This window comes from Phacochoerus africanus, chromosome X (genome assembly GCF_016906955.1).
Source record: "Phacochoerus africanus isolate WHEZ1 chromosome X, ROS_Pafr_v1, whole genome shotgun sequence".
Taxonomy (NCBI): Eukaryota; Metazoa; Chordata; class Mammalia; order Artiodactyla; family Suidae; genus Phacochoerus; species Phacochoerus africanus.
Genome location: NC_062560.1, coordinates 91298585 through 91322877, shown reverse-complemented (window position 1 = coordinate 91322877; position 24293 = coordinate 91298585). Strand labels below are relative to the sequence as shown.

At 40.1% G+C, this 24293-nt stretch overlaps 1 protein-coding gene across 3 annotated transcripts in view; it reads right to left on the bottom strand.

Moving 5' to 3' along the window:
* The window catches only part of RNF128 (ring finger protein 128), a 100253-nt gene that overhangs the window by 5019 nt on the left and 70941 nt on the right, over positions 1–24293 (bottom strand). For 2 of the 3 annotated variants that reach the window (XM_047765386.1, XM_047765385.1), the window contains exons 3-6: positions 10669–10740; positions 6564–6646; positions 5594–5690; positions 4591–4759 (exon numbers count right to left, since the gene is read on the bottom strand). In XM_047765386.1, coding sequence (XP_047621342.1) covers positions 4591–4759; positions 5594–5690; positions 6564–6646; positions 10669–10740 — 421 coding nt within the window. The remainder of the gene's footprint in view (positions 1–4590; positions 4760–5593; positions 5691–6563; positions 6647–10668; positions 10741–24293) is intronic. The other variant, XM_047765387.1, reaches the window with a different exon arrangement.

Below are 24293 nucleotides of genomic sequence, written 5' to 3'. Positions count from 1 at the left end.
ACACCACAGCTCAGCAATGCCGGATCTTTTATTAACCCACTGAGTGAGGGATTGAACTCACATCCTCATGGATACCAGTCAGGTTCATTACCACTGAGCCACAATAGGAACTCCTGGACCCCTGTCTTACACCACTTAAAAACTGAACACTAGAGAAAAAAAGGGAAAAAACCATGAACTCTAAACAGTTTAAGGACTTAAAAATAAGATCTCAAGCCATAGAAGGAAACAGGGGAAAAGCTTGTTGACACTGGTCTTGGTAATGATTTTTTTTTTTAAAATATGATACCACAAAGCAAAAGCAACAAAAGCCAAAATCAACAAATAGGACTACATCAAACTAAAAAGATTCTACTCAGCAAAAGAAAATCAACAGAATGAGGAGGCAAGCTACAAAATGGGAAAAATATTTGCAAATATTTGCATATATCAGATAAGGGGTTAATATCCAAAAATATATAAGGAACTCATACAATTCAATATCAAGAAAGCAAAAAATCTGATTTAAAAATGGGCAGAAGAAAAATAAAAATTAAAATTAGAATGGGCAGAAGAGGAAGTTCCTGTCGTGGCTCAGTGGTAATGAACCCGACTAGGATCCATGAAGATGCAGGGTTTGATCCCTGGCCTCACTCAGTGGGTTAAGGATCTGGCGTTGCCATGAGCTGTGGTGTAGGTCGCAGATACCGCTTGGATCTTTCATTGCTGTGGCTCTGGTGTAGGGCAGCAGTTGTAGCTCTGATTTGATCCCCTAGACTGGGAACATCCATATACTGCAAGTGTGGCCCTAAAAAGCCAAAAAAAAAAAAAAAAAGGCAGAGGAACTGAATAGATATTTTCCCAAAGAAGACATACAAATGGCCAACAGGTACATGAAAAGATACTTAATATCACTAATCATCAGGGAAATTCAGATCAAAACCACAGTAAGATATTGTCTCACACTTGTTAGACTAGCCATTATCAAAGAGACAACAGATAAGTGTTGGCAAGGATGTGAAGAAAAGGGAACCCTAGTGTACTGTTGGTGGGAAGGTAAATTGGTACAGCACTATGGAAAACTAGTATGGAGGTGCCGGAAAAATTATACATTGAAACTACCGTATAATCCAGCAATCCCACTTCTGGGTATATATCCAAAGGGAACGGAATTACCATGTTGAAGAGATATCTGCACTTCCATGCTCACTGTAGCATTGATCACAATAGCCAAGACCTGGAAATAACCTGTGTCTCCTGACTGATGAACAGATAAAGGAAATGCAGTGTGCGTGTGTATAAAAGATAGGAATACTATTCACCCATGAAAAAGAAGGAAATCCTGCTATTGGCAATGACATGGATGGACCTGAAGGCACGGTCCTAAGTGAAATAAATCAGAGAAAGAGAAATCCTGTATGATCTCATTTCTGTGCAGAGTCCTAAAAAAAGCCAAAATCATAGAAACAGAGTAGAATGGTGGCAGAAAGAGGCTGGAAGGTGGGGGAAATGGGGAAATGTTCATCATTCTGGGGTACACAGCATGGTGACTATGGTTAACAATACTGCATTAAATACTTGAAAGTCGCTAAGAGCGTAGATCTTAAATGTTCTCACCACAAACAAACACACACACACACATGCACTTGTGCATGCACATTTACACAAATTTGTAATTATGTGAGAAGATGGATTTTTTACCTAATCTTACTTTGATTATATGTCAAGTGTCCCTCAATAAAACTTGGGAAAAATGAGAAAAGGGGAAATGCAATGTGGTATCATGGGCCAGAAAAAGGACATTAGTGGGTCAGCTGGTGAAACTGGAATAAGTAAGATCAGTTTAGTTAATCACATTTATCATTTAATTTTTTGGTTTTGAATAATTGTATATGGTTACACAAGATGTTAGCATTTGGAGAAGTAACGTGATGGGTATATGGGCATTCTCTGTAATATTTTTGAAACTTTTTTCTCAGGCTGTTATTATTTCAAAATTAATAATTTTGTTTTCGGGCCCCACATCTCATGGATTCTGATTTAATTATTCTAGGGTTGAGCCCTTGCATCAGTAATGTTTCAATTTCTCTGGGGGATTCTAGTGTGCAGCCAGGGTAGTTACGAACTAGGGCCCTCAGTCAGCAGTTCTCAAAGTGTGGTCTCTGGACCAGCAGCATCAGTGTCACCTGGAAACGTTTTAGAAATGACAATTCTAAAAAATAAGTCAATTGAAAAACTAAAATAAAAACACAGTCAGCTGAAAAAAAAATATGAAAATTCTCAGGGCCTACCCCAGACCTACTGAGTCAGAAACTGGTGGTTGCCCCTCTGTTTTAACAAGCCCTCCAAGTGGCTTGATAGATGTTTGTATGTTTAAATTTGAAAGCCAGTGCTCTAAGAAAATTCTGTGCAATGATGGAACACACAGGCATGAACTAATCAACTGTATGTCTACAAAATTATTTAAGTCAACTATTGCCATAATCTATGATTTAATAGGAAAGACTTCCAAACTATTAATATATAATCATAGATTAGATTCAACCTATTCTATGTGGTCACTCATTCAACACTTATTTGATTATTTACTACATGGCAGTCGGTGCTAGGTGCTGGATATACAGTGGAGAATAATAAAGCACTGTTCCTACCCAAAGAGACTTTTAAAAGTTTTAATACAATCAGTGCAATAAGTGCAATGACAGAAGTTGTATGGAACAGACAGTAGGGCCACACATGTGATGCAAGGGAGGCTTTTCAAAGGGTTGGATTTTTTGCTGTTTTTTTGCTTTTTAGGGCCTGTTGCACATGGAAGTTCCCAGGCTAGGGGTCAAATTGAACTGCAGCTGCTGGCCTACGCCACATCTATGGCAATGCTGGATCTGAGCCACATCTGCGACCTACACTGCAGCTTGTGGCAACGCCAGACCCTTAACCCACTGAGCGAGGCCAGGGATCGGCCTGTCCTCAGGGACACTATGTTGGGTTCTTAACCCACTGAGCCACCATGGGAACTCCCAGGGGAGAAAGTTTTAAAGGAAGAACAGGAGTTAACTGGGCTTCCCCAGTTTCTTGGGTGAGAAAGAGTGGAAGGAGTGGGCAGAGAGAAGATAGTGGCTCCAACTATGACTGTTGAATTACGGTTGGAAATTAGGGGATGGTTTAGAGAAAAAAAAAAAAGATATTGAATCAACAGAAAAAGGAAGAATCTAGGATCTCCTAAGTTTCCAGTTTGAGGCACCTGGGTAGGGGCTACTACCACTCGTGCAGATAAAGAATACAGGAGAAGGAATGGGATCATCATTTGTTTGGCTTCTCAAATTCTTCCACCCTTTCCTACAAGAACAGAACACTTCACTGCTGTGGCACGGATTCGATCCCTGGCCTTGGATCTTCCGCATGCCATCATAGCAGTCAAAAAAAAAAAAAAAAAAAAGACTTAAAAGATTTTTGTGATTACAACGTGGGGTTTGCATCTGCGTGATGGTATTCCTTGTGACATCTGCAGAAATGGTATCTATGGCACTGATAAGCCTACTAAGGACAAAGGTTCCTGTCAAAGGAAGCTGAAACTTTTACAAGCCCTTCTGATGTTTTATTTTCCTTCTACTTCTATGCCAGAATTAGGTTATCTCAAAATGAGGATTGAGGAAAATCTATTAAACCAACAAAAATCATGAAAAATGTAGAAGTTAAAGAATGAGAAAATACTTTTGTATAGGGGTTTTCTCTAAGGAAAAAAGTAATAGAATTCTCTAAAATCTCTCTACTGGTGGAATGTGACTAAGTTGTTAATACTGATTCACACGATTTTGGGGGCTTTTGATTATTTTTGATTGTTTGTTTGCTTTATGGATGCACCTATGACATATGAAAGGTCCTGGGCCAGGGACTGAATCTGAACTGCAGCTGCCGGCCTATACTGCAGCTGCAGCAACCCTGGATCCTTTAACCCACTGCCCTGGGCCAGGGATCCAGCCCACACCTCCATGGAGACCCGAGCCACTGCAGTAGGATTCTTAACCCACTGAGCAACATACAGCGGAACTCTGAATTTTGAAATTAATACATTCAGTTCTGGTTTCCACAGTTTGTTCACTTCATGGTAAATAATCAACAGGTGGTAGCACATCATTCTTAAAGACAGTTTCCGATCTGTGCCAAAGATGGGTTCTGGAGAATTTGTATATTAATCGAGTTTTTGAAAAGTAAATGTTATTATTTTATCATTATAGGCCTTCTTTATCTTAATCTCTGATTGATCTGCAATCAACAATGGCTTCTCAAGTTCCAAGTTTCTCCTTAGCTTCTCTAAGTGAATAAGCCATCACTTAAGTGCACTGGAGAGAAGCGTTCCAATAAAAAAATCTTTTTCTTCTGTGAATAATCTCCACTATTAATGCTTCCTCTGTTTCAGGTACATTTGCATATGTGTATATTAAGTTAAGGTAGGGGCACATCCTCTGTTGACCATTGCTCCTAGAAATCAAAACCTGGAATGTTTTAATGGATGAAGAGAATAAATGCTAAAGAGCAGGAGTACCCTGCCTGGTGTCTAATCCACAATGGATCGTTTAGGGGGCACTGGCTGCCTCTCAGCACGGGGCTTACTTGCTGACTGCACGTGTTCCTCCAAAGGCGGTTCATCGGCTCCCTGAACTGATGCATATCCAGACGATGCAGTCTCACTGCGATTATCCTCTTCATGAGGAGAGGCACTATTGGATGTTTCATTGGATACAGGAACTTGTAAAGACACTGATCCATCTTCAACATCCACCTTTGGAAAGCATTTGAACACATTAAGAGGTCCCGGGGTATATGCTTTTTCTTGACATAACGTTACAAAGTTTCTTCACAGGTGACTTAGAGCAATGCTTCTTAACCTTTCCAATCTATGTATAATAGAGCAATGCTTCTTAACCTTTCTAATCTATATATAATCCTTTTTTGATGATCACCAACAATCTCTTGCTGGTCCCAGCCACAGCAGTTGGAGCAACTGGGTCCAGTGGGGTGAAAGATGTTACAGGAAGATTGCCATCACATCTGACATGTTCATCTGGGTGAACCGTTTCCTAACATCACGCCCAGTACAGGGAAGGCACTCAAAAAAATTCTTATGCTTTCTCCTAGGGGTATTGAGAATCATTGTCATAATATATATCTCCTCAACTCAGGAAGACTTTGTTGAGCTTGAGTTTCTGCTGTGTGTACCGTGAAATTGACAGTTCTTTTCGTTTACCAAATATCACTCGAGATTTGCTATGCTTTCTCAAACTTCACATGCTCAATTAACTACACATTTGATTGCTATGCAATAGTAAAAAGAGTAAAAAATAGCAAGAGGTATCAGAAATCAGCTGGGGTCATCACTTTACATTCTGACCAAATAATAAGGACATTTGAGGAGAGGGAAGAAAGAGGGAAATGGAGGTGGGTCCAGCATGGCACCTGTCATTATGATGTACGTAGGTCCAATTTTTGGTATAAACTGTAAGTCTAGCCCATTATGTAGCTAAAAATATAAGGATGTTATTTTCCTGAAGGCCTAGATATATAAATAACACAGTCCTTAAATTCCTTTATATAAATAGTAGTTAGCAATGTTTACCTCAATTCCCAAAGCTTTGAGTATGTCACATTTGCACATGGGGCAAGTCCTGTGTTCCAACAGCCATGGGTCAACACATGTCTTATGGAAAATATGGCTAATGAAGGGAAAAACACATAAGTTGGTTATCAGTTGTGAATGAGCAACAAGACTTTGCCTAATAACCCAGGTTACCCTAATAATCTCAGTTATCCTATAATTTTACTTAGTCTTCTAGTGGATGCTTTTTTCCCCCTTTTAAACACACTACTACAGAAACAAAATTTGGAAATTTCATAATATAGTACTTTTAAATATAAAAGCCTCATTACCCTAGCTTCATAAAAATTATTTTCACTACTGCTTACTTGAAAAATGGCTAAGATATTACCTGACCTAAGATTCGGTTCAGTAATTCAGATAGTAATTATCTTGTTATTCCCAAACCATAAAATGATAGAGTTAGTCATTCTCAATAATCTAGTAAAGTATTGTGTGTAACATAATTCTGATATTTTGGGCAATGTGATAAGTTCCAAGGATGGAACTCTTTAATAGCTAAAAGGAAGAGTGTTAAGAACAACTTCCAGGAGAGGAATAATAAGAAACTGAAGAATGAAGACTTCCAAATAGGTGCTCATTAGTTGATTTTATTTTCTTCTCAATAGGATTGTTAGAATTATTTTGAATTCAATAATCCAGTACCCCCCCACCCCACCAAGACACACACACACACACACACGCAAATAATCAATAAACAGTCGTGCTGGCTAAGTTCTCAGTTTTTTATGGAACTGGTTTCCAAATTGTATCAGATTATGGAAACTTTATATAATTAGCCTTATACCATTTCCAATGATATTGGAAAAGAAGTTAAAAATAAACGCTTTCTTTACATCAACTTGGAAATATGCAAAATAGTTTCCCCCATTACAATCATTTAGATAAGTCAGCTATTCTTATTGCAGACATAAAAGAAAATCAAACTTACTTGCAGGTTAAGATGCGCACCAAATCATTTGGTTTATACAGCTCAATACACACAGCACAACTATCTCCATCAGGGCCAATTTCCTAGGAACAAATAGTTATTGTTATTTGGATAGATAAGAAAAATTCATTAAACTACAGAGCAAGATCAGCATACACATGTATTTAAATTACACAAATTCCGGAGTTCCCATCGTGGCGCAGTGGTTAATGAATCCTACTAGGAACCATGAGGTTGCCGGTTCGATCCTTGGCCTCGATCAGTGGGTTAAGGATCCAGTGTTGCCGTGAGCTGTGGTGTAGGTCGCAGACGCGGCTTGGATCCCGTGTTGCTGTGGTTCTGGCGTAGGCCAGTGGCTACAGCTCCAATTGGACCCCTAGCCCGGGAACCTCCATGTGCCATGAGAGGGGCCCAAGAAATGGCAAAAAGATAAATAAATAACACAAATTCCTACAGATGGAAGAGGATCACGTCACTAAGCTAATTGTTGCCATAAAGCATTTAAAATTATTTAGGCTTAATTGGAATCTTAAAAGTCAAACTTAAAGAAACAGAGCAGAAAAGTAGTTTCCAGGGGCTAAGGAATGGGGGAAATGGGGGGAACTTAGTAAAAGGTACATACAAACTTTTCAACTGTCAGATGAATAAGGTCTGAGGATCTAACGTAACACATGGTGACCATAGTCAATAACACTGTACTATATAACTGAAATTGGAAAATAAAACAAAAAAGTTAGACTTTTAAAAGTAAAACAATAAAGTCAACGAAAGAGGCAAAGGACAAAGAGAAACGTAGCAGTGATTTAAACCTGTTCCGGGTTTTGGAATTCACAAAATGCCAAAAGTTCTATGGCTATGGTTTGCCATTAAAAAAATTAAAGCACAATTCACATGCAGTAAAATTCCCTCTTAAATGCTGAGTATCGTTTTTGCAAGTTTGGACAAATGTGCAGTCACTGAATCCCCATCAAAATCAGGATATAAGATAGTCCTATTACCCCAACAATTTCCTCTATACCCCTTTGTAGCTAACTCCTCCTTTTAACCCCTATCCTCTGGCACCCACAGATGTTTTCAGTGCCTACAGTTTTGGTTTTTCCAGAATATAAGTGGACTTGTGCATTATAAACTCTTTGAGTCTGGCTTCTTTCACTTAACATGATGCATTTGTAATCCATTCATGTTGTAAATATCAGTAGGGTTCTCCCCTTTTTATTGCTAAGTAATATTCCATGATATGGATATACCACCATTTTTTCTTTAATCCATTCATCATTTGAAGGACAAATGAGCTCTTTCTAGTTTTTGGTAATTATGAGTAAACCTGCCATGACATGAATAATTGTGAACAAGTTTTAATGTGAACATACTTTTTTTCCCTCTAGGGTAAACACCTAGTAGTGGGATTGCTGGGTTCTTTGGAGAGTGTATGTATATCTGAACTGCCAAAGTGTTTTCCAAACTGGCTGTACACTGCATTCTCACCAGCAAATGCATGAGAGTTTCAGTTGTTCCACATCTGGTCAGCTCTTGGTGTTGTCAGCTGAATTGGTTTTAGCCATTCTAATGAATGTGCCCTGGGTGTCTCATTGTGGTTTTAATTTGTGTTTCCCTAATGATTAATGATGTTAAGCATCATTTTACATGCTTTTTTTTGCCAGCGATACATTTCTGTGGTAAAATATCTATTTTTCCCATTTTCCAGCAGGTTGTTTGTTTTCTTTTGTTGATTTTTGAGAGTTCTTTATATATTCTGGAAACAGGCCTTTATCAGATATGCGATTTGCAAATATTTCCTCCCAATGTGCTGTCTTTTCAGTCTCTTAACAGTGTCTTTCAAAGAGCAAAAGACCTTAATTTTGACAGATTTCTCATTTTTTCTTCCTTTTCTTTTTTTTTGGGGGGGGGCATAGCCATGGCATTTGGAAGTTCCCAGGCTAGGGGTCAAATTAGAGTTCCAGCTGCCAGCCTACACCACAGCCACAGCAACAGGGATCAGTAACAAAGGATCCAAGCTGTGTCTGCAACCTACACCACAGCTCATGGCAACGCCAGATCCTTAACCCACTGAGGGAGGCCAGGGATTGAACCCGAATCTTCATGGATGCTAGTCAGGTTTGTTAACCGCTGAGCCATGAAGGGAGCTCCCCTCATTTTTTTCTTTAATAGACTCGTTTTTGTATCATAGCAAAGTAATCTTTGTGAGACAACAACTGGCTGTCCTTTCTTCCTTGAATTGCCTTTGCACTTCTGTTGAAAATCAATTGACCACAAATGTGTGGGTCTATTTCTAGACTCTCCTTTCTGTTTCAAAGATCTAAAGGTCTATGTTGGAGACCATGGAACAGCAGAACCCTGCAGAAGGCAAACATCTATGGACTCAGAGTTCTAAAGTACAGAGTCTCCTTCAAAGACAAAATAAAGGACTTATGCATTAACCATGTTATTCCATAAACAACTGCACTAGATCCTAAGGATACCCCCTTTGATATCACTAGAGGAGATAATCTCATCATTGCCTATGCCGTCCCTGCCCACCAATCTTGTCACCTTCATTAATCCCATTAATAATAATCTCATCACCTTCCTTAATAAAAATCGTGTGGGCTAAAGCCTAGGTGCCTTTGTTCTGCGGAACAGAAGAATGTCTTCTGGTTTCCCACTTTCTAAATGTAAGAGTCTCGTGCGTTGTTATACCACGCTGTTCCTCTTCCAGGATTCCCTGTTTCCAGCGTTGGATGTGGCAGGTCTATCCTTTTGCTAACACCATCCTTTCTTGACTACTGTAGCCTTAAAATAATTCTGCAACTCAGATAATGTGAGTCATCCAAATTTGCTCTTTATCAAAATTGTTTTGGCTATTTTAGTTCTTTTGCTTTTCCAAATAAACTTAGCATCAACTTGTCAATTTCTACAAAAGATGCAACTAGGATTTTGACTGAAACTGCACTGAATCTATACATTAGTTTTGGGGGGGGTAACTGACATCAATCTTTACAACAGAAAGTCTTCTAACTCATGAACAAGGTATATCCCTCCATTTCTTTAGGTCTTCTTTGATTTCCTTCTTTTATGGGTGTTTTGCAGTTTTCAGTATATAGATCTTGCACATATTTTGTAAGATTATACCTAAGTATGTAATGATTTTGGTGCTATTATAAATGGTCTTTTTTTTTTTTATTTCAGTAAGTTCCACAGCTCTGTTTTCACTGAAGTATAGTACAGACTTCTATAGCTATCTTTGGATGCATGTTCTATACATCAATGGTAGTTTTCAACTGTGCTGCATCTGAAAATGGATAGTCAAGTAAAGTTGTGCTGGAGCACTGTATTCATTTCCTGTTGTTGCTGTAACAAATTACCATAACTTAGTGGCTTAAAATGACACAAACTTTTACTGTTATTGCTCAATGGCCCCTGTCTTACATAACTCCAACTTACTTCCATTGTCACATCTCCTACTGAACTGCAGTCAAATCTCCCTTTTCCTCCCTCTTATAAAAACATTGTGATTCTATGTAGGACCTACCTGGATAATCCCGGATAATCTTCCCATCTCAAGATCCTTAATTTAATCACATCTGCAGAGTTCTTTTTGCCACAGAAGGGAAGATTTACAGGTTTTAGGGATTAGAACTGAGATGAATTTGGGGAACTTAGGACCTAGATGAATTCAGCCTACCTCCAGCATCAAATAGATTTAAAATATCACTAAGATTTATAAACTCCAATGAAAACCATGCTACAGAAGAACATTTAGCTTTTTTTTTGTCTTTTTTTTTTTTGCCTTTTCTAGGGCCGCTCCTGTGGCATATGGAGGTTCGCAGGCTAGGGGTCGAATTGGAGCTGTAGCCACCAGCCTTATGCCACAGCCACAGCACCGTGGGATCCAAGCCGCGTCTGCAACCTACACCACAGCTCACGGCAACGCTGGATCCTTAACCGACTCAGCAAGGCCAGGGATGGAACCCGCAACCTCGTGGTGCCTAGTCGGATTCATTAATCCCTGAGCCATGACGGGAACTCCTGAAGAACATTTAGCTTTTAACAATGGCTTGATAGCATTGCTTTAAACAAATGGCATTTAAAAGTCATATAAACGCACCTTGTCTCCTTGTTTCAGTGTACGGAGTTGAAGCCTTCCAATAGCTTTTTTAGCATCTGCCTTTAATTGTCTCTGTAATAAAAAACAGGTATTACAAAAAACTATTTTTAAAAGAAATACCATAAAAAGGTAGAGAGGATTAATAAATATTTATCAGGTAAAAGTCAATGTATAAGTGAATTTTAAATTAACCATAATAAATGTCCATTTATCTGATATCAAACAGGATTTTTTTAAATTACTGAAACCTTTCACCTATTATGTTTCCCTATCTTCTTCTTTTTTTTTTTTTTTGTCTTTTTGCTATTTCTTTGGGCCGCTTCCATGGCATATGGAGGTTCCCAGGCTAGGGGTCGAATCGGAGCTGTAGCCACCGGCCTACGCCAGAGCCACAGCAACGCAGGATCCGAGCCGAGTCTGCAACCTACACCACAGCTCACGGCAACGCCAGATCGTTAACCCACTGAGCAAGGGCAGGGACCGAACCCGCAACCTCATGGTTCCTAGTCGGATTCGTTAACCACTGCGCCATGACAGGAATTCCCCCTATCTTCTTAAACAGCAGCTTTGGGCCACAATGGTAAAGCTATGTGTCCCTACTCCAAATGGATTCAGATGCTATGAATTTTCAAAGCAATTTTCCTATTTTCAAAAGCCCATAGGATCTTTTATAAAGTGTGTCTTTTCCAATTTCTTTTTATGAATTGTATCTTGTTTGGTAGAAAGTGCATAGGATTTGGATTCAAATGGACCTAGATTTAAAATTTGACTTTGTTATTTATTAAATGAATAATCCTGGACAAGGTATTAAATCCTTACGCTTGTTTACTCACCTATAAAATGACAATAATACCAATCCTTACAGTGTTATTTGGTATTAGGAAAAAATTGCTGTTTATCATCACTACTGCCTTATAAGGAAGGTGGAACTTGAGAGTGGTAACCCTTTTTTTTCGGTTTGTTTCACTAAACATATACTTAGATAATATTAGATATGCAAAGGCAAGGCCATGGCTCATTTAGGGCATGTGTATATATGTATATTTTTGAATCCGAAGTGAGGTTGTGGTATAGAGGGAAATCTAAAAGGTGAAAGAAAGGTGTGAAAGAGAGGAATCAATGAATGACTATACCAGGTGGTATGAGATTTTCAGTGTTGATGCAAAATTACTTGTGATGCTGCAAATAAATCTTCCTTCCATGTCAGTAATATCTACCACATAACACAAATGCCTCAAGTGAAGATAATATATGTGTAAATGAAGCAGAGGCTACGTCTCACACCTGAGTGGTGCTGTGTAGGATAGACAGATAGCATGTGCAGCATGGCAAGATGATAAGCAATCTTCCTATTTTGTACTTATAGAAAAGAAATTCAGCCAACAGGAGGTGCTCAGAACCAGAGGTCATTGTGAGAATGGTAACAGCTTCCTCATGTACCACCAGCCCCCAAAGGGAGACCCCTAGTGGACATGGAGTGAGCTGAGTCAAGTATCCAGCATAATGTCCAGCTTATAGCAGACACTCACTAAAAATATTTATTAAGTGAAAATATAAAATACTATTCGTCAACAAGCATAACAGATTTAAACATATCTATAGCAAATATATTTTGGTATGGAATAATTCATGACTATTCTATCTATGTGAGGAAATTCCTAATGCCCAAACCCGCCTCCTATAATAAGATATCATTTAATGAAAGGTATTTGGCTTGATGCCAGGGGGATTCCTGCCAAAGCATTTCTTTGCTGTCACAGGAACAGCAGAAACTTCTCAGATTGTTACCTGACTGGCAAACATAGCTCATAGAAATCGTTAATAGGAAAGTCTAGCCCTTAGAAGGAAAGAGGTGCTAACTGAAGCCCTTTCATTCCTTCTGTGGGACTTAATTGTGATTTCACTCACAAGGGGCATTCTATGATGGTACCTAACTTCGAGCACAAACATTTCCCCTTCTATTTTGTTATACACTTCACAACTAAATGATAGAGTGAGAGTGACAATGAAAGGAAGTAGACTTAGGATCTTTAGAGCTCAAAAAACTCTTAAGAGTTCACCTAGCCTGATGTCTAATCTGAGAGACAAGAAAACTGATGCCGAGAGTTCCTCTTGTGGCTCAGCAGTAACAAACGGGACTAGTATCCATGAGGACATGGGTTCGATCCCTGGCCTTGCTCAGTGGGTTAAGGATCTGGGGTTGCCACAAACCGTGGTATAGGTCAGATGATGGCTCGGATCCCGAGTTGGCTGTGGCTGTGGTGTAGTCCAGCAGCTGCCGCTCTGATTCAACCCTTAGCCTGGGAATTTCCATATGCTGTGGGTGTGGCCATGAGAAGAAAAAAAATAAAATAAAAAGGAAAAGGAAAGAAAACTGATGCCCAAACAGAAAGAATGCTTTGCTCGAAATCTCAGTATTGGTCTTACTGAAGCCGAGAGTTTGGGAACACTTAACTCTAACATCAAGGAAGTTACTTTAAACAAAACAAAACAAAACAAAAAAACACTGTGGCTTGGAGCAGGAAGCTAATACTACTACTTCCTTGTATTTATATAGTTATTTCATTAAATTTTTTGGCCACACCATGGCATGTGGAACTTCCCTGGCCACACCACAGCAGTGACCCAAGCCATTGCAGTGACAACACCTCATCTTTAACCTGCTGCACCACAAGAGAACTCCTTATATAGTTACTTTAAACTTTAGAATTTTTTTTTTGTCTTTTTGCCTTTTCTAGGGCCGCTTCCCATGGCATATGGAGGTTCCCAGGCCAGGGGTTGAATTGGAGCTGTAGTCTCCAGCCTACACCAGAGCCACAGCAATGCGGGATCCGAGCCGCGTCTGCAACCTACACCACAGCTCACGGCAACGCCAGATCCTTAACCTGCTGAGCAAGGGCAGGGATCGAACCCGCAACCTCATGGTTCCTAGTCAGATTCGTTAACCACTGCGCCACCATGGGAACTCCTAGAATTATTTTTGATACCTCATTTAACCCTCACAACCACCCCTAAGGAGACGATATCTCCATTTTAACATTAAGCAAGAGGAGGCTTGGAAAAAGTAAAATAAGTTGTCTGAAAGGGCATGCAGCCCCTAAATGATAGAGCCGGTACTGGAAATCTGCTCTTCATAGTCCAAGATTCCATTATGATACATCCATCCAAAACCCTCTGAAGTCCTCCCAACTCTTGGATTCTACGGTCAAACTGTGGCCAGTCCTTAGTGAGAACAGCCAGTATGCCCACAGGATTCTGGCCCTGGCCTAGACTTCCAAACATGACTACTTTATTTTCATATAAAGCATGAGCCATTTAGACACCAAGATGAGAAAAATGCAAATGATACAAAAACAGAGCCAACAAAAGAAAACAGGACAAAGAAAAAAACACAGTTCATGATAAGTCTTTGACCATCACTTTGTTTTTCTTTTTTGCTTTTTAAAGCCACACTTGTGGCATATGGAAGTTCCCAGGCTAGGGGCTGAATTGGAGCTGCAGCTGCCGACCTACACCACAGCCACAGCAACGCCAGATCCGAGCCGCGTCTGCGACCTACACCACAGCTCACGGCAACGTCAGATCCGAGCCTCATCTGAGACCTACACCACAGCTTACGGCAACGCCAGATCCTTAACTCACTGAGTGAGGCCAGACCGAACCCATGTCCTCATGAATACTAGTCGGGTTCAGGTTCATTATGGCTGAGCCACGACGGGAACTCCCTTTGACAATCATTTTGCACTTTGTCTTTAGAGCACTTCTGATTTAGGTTTAAGCAACAAACTTTATGACACATTTGGGGAAATGCACTCCCACGGAAGTCCTCCATCTTTAGTATATTCACTTGATTAAGTCTAACGGTCTGATTTCTCATTCTAGAATACTCAACAAAATATAAATGCATGAGTTTCCAGTGCTAGTGCTTATCAATTAATTAGGAATGAATGCTAATGATAACTTTGATCACATCCAAGACTAATGCAAATTAATTTGAGAGGTGAGATCGAAGGCAAACTTTAATGTCCAAGTGTATGGTGATGAGAAAAGTGGAACGTACTTTAAGACCAGTGCTAAAAAAAAAAGTGGGGGAGGAATAAAAAAATGTAGGGAAAGATCCAAGATGCCAGAAGATCCTAAGCAAGGACTTGATTATGAAAGATCTCTAAAAAATCCGGAAGCATAGCATAAGCCAATGTTTAACAAAGCAGCTCTAGAATTTTAAAATCATTTAAAAGGAAATTTGAATATTCCCAATAACTCCTACCGAGCTCTTAGAAAGAAAAGCCATTTCTTTAAATATGGATGTGCGACGTGGTTTTGTTAAAAAGCACATAACTGCATTTTTAGACCTTTAGAGTAAAGGTCATTTTTAAAACTACCATTAGTACTTAAAATATTTCATTGTCACGCTGAGAGAAAGAGTTTCCAAGATGCACCTATTCCTCTAAAAAGTGATATATGAGAACAAGCTTAAGACCAAGAGGTTCATATTAAATATACATTTGGATGATATTATTTAGGTCAAACTTCTGGGTGCCCAAATATGATTTACCACTTCAAGACAGTATGCCCCAATGCAAAATGGAATTTGTATTTTATTCCTTAAAAAACAGAACATCGGAGTTCCCGTCGTGGCGCAGTGGTTAACGAATCTGACTAGGAACCATGAGGTTGCAGGTTCGGTCCCTGCCCTTGCTCAGTGGGTTAACGATCCGGCGTTGCCGTGAGCTGTGGTGTTGGTTGCAGATGCGGCTTGGATCCCGCGTTGCTGTGGCTCTGGCGTAGGCCAGGGGCTACAGCTCCGATTTGACCCCTAGCCCGGGAACCTCCATATGCCATGGGAGCGGCCCAAAGAAATAGCAAAAAGACAAAAAAAAACCAAAAACAAAAACAAAAAAAATACAAAAAAACCCCCAGAACATCAAGAGCACATCTACTTTGTTACACAAATTACTTTGGACATATTTTCAGTACCTCTCCACCATATCAGACTAGATTGGGCGTGTTCAGGATAGTATGGCCATAAACGGTCTCCATTATATCAGAATTCCCTAGATGCTAACAGCATATTGTTTTGACCTCGAATGATATGCCATAATTGTATTATTCATGTGTCTTTTCCTCCTAGTAGGTAGTGAGTAGGTGGATGACTAGGCCTGAATCATTTCAAAATTTTTCTCATAATGCCTGATAGTTGCTTAAAGATAGCTTCTGAATTTAGAAAAATAGTTTTTCATGATTTTCTCATCCAAGTCAGTATTACTCATTAAAAAGCCTCTCCTCTATCAAATTTGGGAAAAAGAAAAGTTTAAGGAACATCTATTGGGTCCCTACCATGCATCAGGTTTAACCCTAAGCTTTTCACATGTGTCATCTTGTTTAATCATTAATGACCTTATGGAATAGGTATTTTAATATCCACATTTTATAGACAAGAAAAGGCTCAGAAAGTTGACTAACGTCCAGGCAGCTGGTTAGTTGCAGAGCTGGGATTCAATTCAAGCCTAGGTTCTATCTGGCTTTAAAGCCCATGATCTCTCCACTATAGTACACTGCTTCCATTGTGTAATAGCAAAGAAGCCTTTAAAGGAATCCATATTCCTCATGAAGGAGATAAATGAAAGAAATAAGAAAAACCCCCCATCAAAGTCAGCTATTATCCAATCTTCAATTCCTTCCTAAATTGGCTACTTACTGTGATTTGGACAACTCTTTTTTTTTTTTTTTGTCTTTTCTAGGGCTGCACCCGCAGCATATGGAGGTTCCCAGGCTAGGGGTCGAATCAGAGCTGTAGCCGCCGGCCTATACCACAGCCACAGCAACACCAGATCCGAGCTGCGTCTGCCACCTACACCACAGCTCACGGCAATGCCAGATCCTTACCCCACTGAGCAAGGCCAGGGATTGAACCTGCAACCTCATGGTTCCTAGTCGCATTCGTTAACCACTGCACCATGACAGGAACTCCTGGAAAACTCTTTTAAACAAGTATTTTATATCAACTGATGTTCCCTGCCTCCTCCCTGATCCTAAGAGATACTTGGTCTGAGAATATGTGGCAGTTAGAGTAGAAGACTGATTCAAAGCAGCTTGATTGTTAGCCAGTTTTCTTAACAGAAGCTTAATGTCATTACTCTATTCAAAAGCTGGGAGGTTCTTGTTACTGAAAAATTTCAGCTACGTAGTTATAGTTTGGTTCTAAGTGACACTTTCTTTGGGCTGAAAATGACAAGTCAGGTCAATTCTTATCCTATATTACAGTGTTAAGTGTTTAAATGACAGCGAACTAACAAATATGCTACCTAGTTCATTTGTGAATTTATATCCAAAGAAGTAAAAGAAACGGTTCAGTCTGGTGATTTGTTGGCCTGCTTTTTGCGTCCCAAGGCGTTCAGTTTTTAGTTTAACCGAAACCCACATGAATACACTAGGCGTGTAGTCAAACATGATTATCTGATGGGGGGGGGGGAACAGGGTATGCAAAAGCAAGGAAAGAGGGTGGATAATAAGCAAACAAGAGTTTCCTGTTCTGAAATCACTACTTTTTTAGAATAAAAATTCTCATAGCAGTTCCTATTGTGGCTGAGGGGATTAAGAACCCAACATAGTATCCATGAGGATGTGGGTTCAATCCTGACCTCGCTCAGTGGGTTATGGATCCATCACTGCCACAAGCTGTGGTAAAGGTCACAGCTGTGGCTCAGATCTGGCATTGCGGTGGCTGTGGCATAGGCCTGCAGCTGCAGTTCCTATTTGACCCCTAGCCTGGGACATTCCCGATGCCCCAGGTGCGGCCTTAAAAAGAAAAAAAGTTTTTTTCATAAAAATTTGTCTCAGAATTTATAAAACAGAATACGTAAAGTAAAAAAAAAAAAAAAAAAAGGAGTTCCTGTCGTGGCGAAGTGGTTAACGAATCCGACTAGGAACCATGAGGTTGCGGGTTTGGTCCCCGCCCTTGCTCAGTAGGTTAACAATCCGGCGTTGCCGTGAGCTGTAGGTCGCAGATGTGGCTCGGATCCCGCGTTGCTGTGGCTCTGGCGTAGGCCGGTGGCTACAGCTCCGATTCAACCCCTAGCCTGGGAACCTCCATATGCCGCGGGAGCGGCCCAAAGAAATAGCAAAAAGACAAAAAAAAAAAAAGAATTTTAGTAAGAAGATTCTTTTCCTCAGATATAGTCCTGTGAACAAAATCAAAGTGTGAGTGATGTCACTGTTTAGATGTATGAGACCTGAGAGAAATCAACTTTTCCCCCAGTGGAAAACCTATGCAGCAAATCAGTGTGTTGTACATCTGAAACTGGTATCATACTGCAGGTCAATTATACTTCAATTAAAAAAAGATAAAGCTGGAGTTGCCATCGTGACTGACGCAGCGGAAACGGATCCGCCTAGGAACCATGAGGTTGCGGGTTCGATCCCTGGCCTTGCTCAGTGGGTTGGGGATCCAGTGTTGCCGTGAGCTGTGGTGTAGGCCACAGACGTGGCTGAGATCTGGTGTTTCTGTGGCTGTGGTGTAGGCCCGTGGCTACAGCTCCAATTCGACCCCTAGCCTGGGAATCTCCATATGCCTCTAGTGCGGCCCTCAAAAGACAAAAAGACGAAATAAAATAAAAAAATAAATAAAAACGATAAAGCCAAAAAAAGCCTATGCATGAATGGAAGTATTCCCTAAAGGAAAGAGGAGGTAAAGACCATAAAACAGTTTCCCATAGGTCTATGGAACGACAGAAATAGGAGGAGAGACCTTGCTAAAGGTGATCACCGTGAACAGTGTGAGGAAATGCACTGTATGGAGGAGCAGTGAGAAAAAGGGGAATTTGACCCAGTAGATAGATTATGGCTCAGATCATAGCATTTTCCAAAGACGACAATAAAAATCTTTAGAATTAGTGATAGCAATATAAAATTAGAGTAAGTGAATATTTAAAAAATCCCGAGGGACCCATCATAAGAGCTTCCTTTTGTTCAGTGAGAAAGTCAGAGAAGACGATAAAACTAGGTCCTGCTCAGCCAAGACTTTGTTAATCTGTTCTTATACAAGAGCCAAAGCAGTGGTGTTTGTAAAGGGTGCTAAATCTCAAATTTGAGCAGAAACAGATGCACACAAATAGATCCACTACAAATATGTATGCATTGATAGTGGTCCGGTTTGCAGATACCTGCTAAGTCTTCCAGTTAATTTCATATACCAGGAGAGTAGAGAAAATTTAATGTAACCAGAAATGTTTCAGATAGTTTTAGCCATGCTTTAAGTTCAAGGACAAATTTTCAGGTATTAATGTAACTAAGTTCTTCCTCATCTGAGACCACACAGGAGTACTATCTCTTTGGCAGCAAGCTACAAAGACATGTGTGATGTATTTCTGCCCAAGAAGTCAATGTGGGGGTCCAGGGCTAAGATGGGGGACTGGTCACTAGATAATCTGCTAGCATTCAGACATCCTGCTCAAAATTCAGGACCTCAACAATGAAATTGGGTCCATATAATCAATCTTGATTGTTGTGCTAAGCACCCATGACAAGCTGGTAAAACATCGTCCACTGCTTCAGATGTGTTTAACAAAATCACCAATCACTAACATAAAGAATACTTTACTTAAAGACTCATTTAGGAGTTCCCGTTGTGGCTCAGTGGCTGACAAATCCAACTAGGAACCATGAGGTTGCGGGTTCAATCCCTGGCCTTGCTCAGTGCGTTAAGGATCCAGCGTTGCTGTGAGCTGTGCTGTAGGTTGCAGATGCAGCTCGGATCCCACGTTGCTGTGGCTCTGGCAAAGGCCGGCAGCTACAGCTCCGATTCGACCCCTAGCCTGGGAACCTCCATATGCCGTGTGTGGCCCTAGAAAAGACCAAAAAAAAAAAAAAAAAAAGAAAGAAACCAAAAAACCCCAAAACGACTCATTTACTTTGTCACTGGAAGTTTGTACCTCTTAATCTCCCTTGCCAATTTCTCTCCTCCCACAAGTCCCTTCCCTCTGGCAACCACATTTGTTCTATCTATGACTCTGTTTCTATTTGGTTGTGTTTCTTCATTTGTTTTGTTCTTTAGATTCTACACATAAGTGAAAACCTACAGTATGTATCTTTCTCTGTCTGACTTACTTCAATGAACATAATATCTTAGAGGTCCATTCATGTTGTTGCAAATGGAATTATTTAATTCTTTTGTATGGCTGAGTAATATTCCACTGCATATGGGGAGATAACAAAATAAATGAGTCATGGGTATGAAATGCACAGTGTGGGGAATATAGTTAATAATCATGTAAGATCTTTTTATGGTGATGAATGATAACTAGACTTAATCATGGTGATCATCTTGAAATGTAAAAAATACTGAATTGCTGTGTTACATACTAGCAACTAACATAGTCTTGTAGGTCAATTAGACTTCAAAAACAAACAAACTCATAGAAAAAGAGATGAGATTTGTGGCTACCAGAGGCAGATGGTGGGGGGGCGGGAGGGAGAATTTAATGAAGGTAGTCAAAAGATACAAACTTCCACTTATAAGATAAATAAGTACTAGGGATGTAATGCATGACCTGACAAGCATAATTAACACTGCTGTACAATATAAATGCAAGCTATTAAGAGTGTAAATCTTAAAGAGTTCTCATCATAAAGAAAAAAATTTTTTTTTCTTTTTACTGCGTATCTACATGAGACGATGGATGTTCACTGAACTTACTGTGGTGATCATTTTATGATCATTATATTGTACACCTTAAACTTACACAGTGCATCATTATATGTCAATAAAACTGGAAAAAAATACTAGGAATGCAGCAGTTCCCGTCATGGCTCAGTGGTTAATAAATCCAACTAAGAACCATGAGGTTGCGGGTTCCATCCCTGCCCTTGCTCAGTGGGTTAACGATCCGGCGTTGCCGTGAGCTGTGGTGTAGGTCGCAGACACGGCTCGGATCCCGCGTTGCTGTGGCTGTGGCATAGACCGACGGCTACAGCTCCGATTGGACCCCTAGCCTGGGACCCTCCATATGCCGCGGAAGTGGCCCAAGAAATGGCAAAAAGACAAAAACAAAAACAAACAAAAAAACTAGGAAAGCAAACAAAACAAAACAAAATAAAACTACTTTGAAAGCCACATTCCCAGAGTGGCCAAGGGCCAAGCATGGTTTGACGGGAGACTCTCAAGAGGTAGGCAACTAGATCTACCATGTTGTCTCTTTCCTTAAAATTCACTCCCCTTCTCTTGAGAAAGGTCTTTTTTAGCAACAAAACACTCATACATATTTGGGGTTTTACAGTTAGCACAGCATTTATATATAAAGTAAGCAAGAACAACATAACCATATCTAATACTTATGAAGGCAATGAAGGATGAAAATAGGTCCAAAGTAATAATTCTTCCAGTTGAAAAGACAATTTAAAAATTTCTGTATTGATATACCAATTTAATTATCTGTTTACTGCCTTGATCTATGTCCACTTGAACTTTGTGATAAACTTATACGGAGCTATTTAAAGTAACCACCTAAATCTAAGTCTTCCTCAGGCCAGTCGCTCTCCATTGCTATCACATCCTGGGGAGGTTTTAGTTCGGTTTCCCAAAACATTAGATTATCATAAGATTTTATTTATATAAGGCAGTTGAATCTTACCAACAATATCGGTATTACACCATAGCACAATATGCTTTGATACAGTTTCACTGGTCAAAAACAAAATCATCAAGTATCACAGAAGCATTTATTCAATCTTCCTAGAAGATTTGCCCACATACCAAAAATTATTATACTGCCAGTGATGATGATTCTGTCATTTCTAGTTTTCTAGGTTCCATGTTAGCTGAGGACAAAGCCAAACATTTGTCTCAATTCACACTATTATATAGTCATGGGTTTCCACTGACTGTTGCGCAGCAACGTCATCTCCCTCCCACGGGGACTACATGGGTATCATTCAGTATTATTCCTACTCCTAGAACTCATCTCATTTTGGTCTCTGTTGTCTTGACTTTGGTCAAGGTCAGGCAGAGATCAGCAATGTAAGGTACAATTTCACCCAGAAAATTTCCATAAATTTGAGTATCTATATGTGTCTCAAAGATGTTCTTCCTGGAGTTCCCGTCGTGGCACAGTGGTTAACGAAACCGACTAGGAACCATGAGGTTCTGGGTTCGATCCCTGGCCTTGCTCAGTGGATTAAGGATCTGGCGTTGCCGTGAGCTGTGGTGTAGGTCGCCGACGCGGCTCGGATCCCACATTGCTGTGTCTCTGGCGTAGGCCGGTGGCTACAGCTCCGATTCAACCCCTAGCCTGGGAACCTCCATATGCCGCGGGAGCAGCCCTAAAAAAGGCAAAAAGACCAAAAAAAAAAAAAAAGATGTTATTCCTGAACTTCCCTAAGTAAAAATGGAAGATCATTACCCCATGACTACTTGGGTTTGCATTGGAAGTATATACACTCTTTCCCAGTGTTGAGTGTTAACATTCTATAGAATTACGTATTGGGTCTCCCTGACCATATTTCCAAGTCCTACCATCTTTTCAAGTGGATTTTCATTCTTTTCTCTGCCCTTGGATGATGATCCCTACCAATCTTTCTATATCAGAGAGTAAATTCTTTTCTTCCAAAAGTCACCCTTCATTAGAAGTAAATTCAGAGGAGTTCCTACTGTGGCACAGTGGGTTAAGAATCTGACTGCAGACATTTGGCTCACTGCAGAGGTGCGGGTTCAATCCCTGGCCCAGTACAGTGGCTTAAAGGATTGATCCAGTGTTGCCACATCTGTGGCGTAGGTCATGGCTGCGGCTTGGATTTGACCCCTGACCTGGGAACTTCCATATGCTGAAGGTGTGGCCAAAGCAAAACAAAACAAAAACAAAAAAGTAGGGAGTTCCCCTTGTGGCACAGCAGAAATGAATCCCACTAGCATCCATAAGGATGCAGATTCGATGCCTGGCCTCACTCAGTGGGTTAAGGATCCAGCGTTGCCGTGAACTGTGGTGTAGGTCGCAGACAAGGCTCAGATCCCGAGTTGCTGTGGCTGTGTTGCAGGCCAGGAGCTACAGCTCCAATTTGACCCCTAGCTTGGGAACTTCCATGTGCCACAGGTGTGGGGCCTAAAAAGCAAGCAAGCAAACAAACAAACAAACAAAAACAAATAAACAAAACCAAGAAGTAAATTGAGCTTATTCCATTACACCAAGGACAGCTTATATTTCACTTAGAGCCCTTTTTTGTTTCACTGCCAATGTTTAATCAAACACACACTATGTTTCCATTGAGTGAGTATTGACTGCTTGAGTATGGTTAAGGTACATGTACTCTATCCCCAAAATGCTGGGTGTCCTACGCCAGTGTCAAGTGTATAGTGGTCACTCTCAAATGCAGTTCAGTCTGAGCATGTCATTAGGTTTCCCATAATCTTCCTTATCTTAGGTTAGGTTTGTTCCCAGAGGCGACAGGAATCCACCCTGTAATGCCTAATATTTTATTTTTCACTTACGACCCATTGATACTTTCATCTTGTTTAACAGTTTTCCTTCACAAAACCAGGGATGACGTCTGTTCTTATACATCATACTACAGGCATGAGGCCACCATGTGCTGCCCATTGTACTTGGACATTTTGGTCATTGAAATTTATCAGTTTGCCTGACATTATATACTGTGTCATAATGGTTCAGAGGAAAGATATCCTGAATATTCTAATGAATTCCCAATATTCTAATAAAGGTAAATTTCCATAACTCAGTTTCAATACCATTTCTACCGGCAAAAATGGGAATAATGCAGTTAAATATTTTGTGATATTTATAACCATCATATGCATCGAGCTCTACTTTTAAAAAATATATAGGAGGTCAGGAAAATTAAAAGACATGTAAATAAGATTTTAGCACTCTCAAGTATATATAAGCAAAAGGCATTACTAGTCATATATTTAATGTTGTAGTCACCAAAGGATAAACAGATAAAGCCCAGTAAGTAGTGAAAGATGCCCTCTTGAAAGACTTTTCGCAAAGGTGAGAAGTTTTTTGGTTTTTTTTGGGGGGGGTCTTTTTAGGGCCTCCCCCATGGCATATGGAGGTTCCCAGGCTAGGGGTTGAATCAGAGCTGCAGCTGCTGGCCTATACCACAGCCACAGCAACGCCAGATCCTTAACCCACTGATCGAGGCCAGGGATCGAACCTGTGTCCTCATGGATGCTAGTCAGATTCATTTCTGCTGAGCCACGATGGGAACTCCTATTGCTATTCTTGAACATTTGTATATACGTTAATTTTCTTAAGATAAATTACAAACTATGAAAATGACTTAAATGAGCGATGAGACCAGAGTTAAATATCCAGCGGGACTTTTGCAACACCAGGCATTTCTTTATATACTATATTACTAGCTAATGGGGCTTAAATATCATGTTAATGGATTCGCTATCCCACCTGGAGTACAGAAATCCAAATGCCACCATGAACATACCCAAACCAAACACAGTGACATTGTAACTATAACCTTTGAATAGTCTGTCATACTGGATACCAATATTTTTCCAACCTCAGAGATAAAATCAGCACAATGTACAAATGGCAAATATTAACACAGTGTGAAGCTATTGAATGGGCTGACACAGGAATTTTAAACATCCTTTTGAC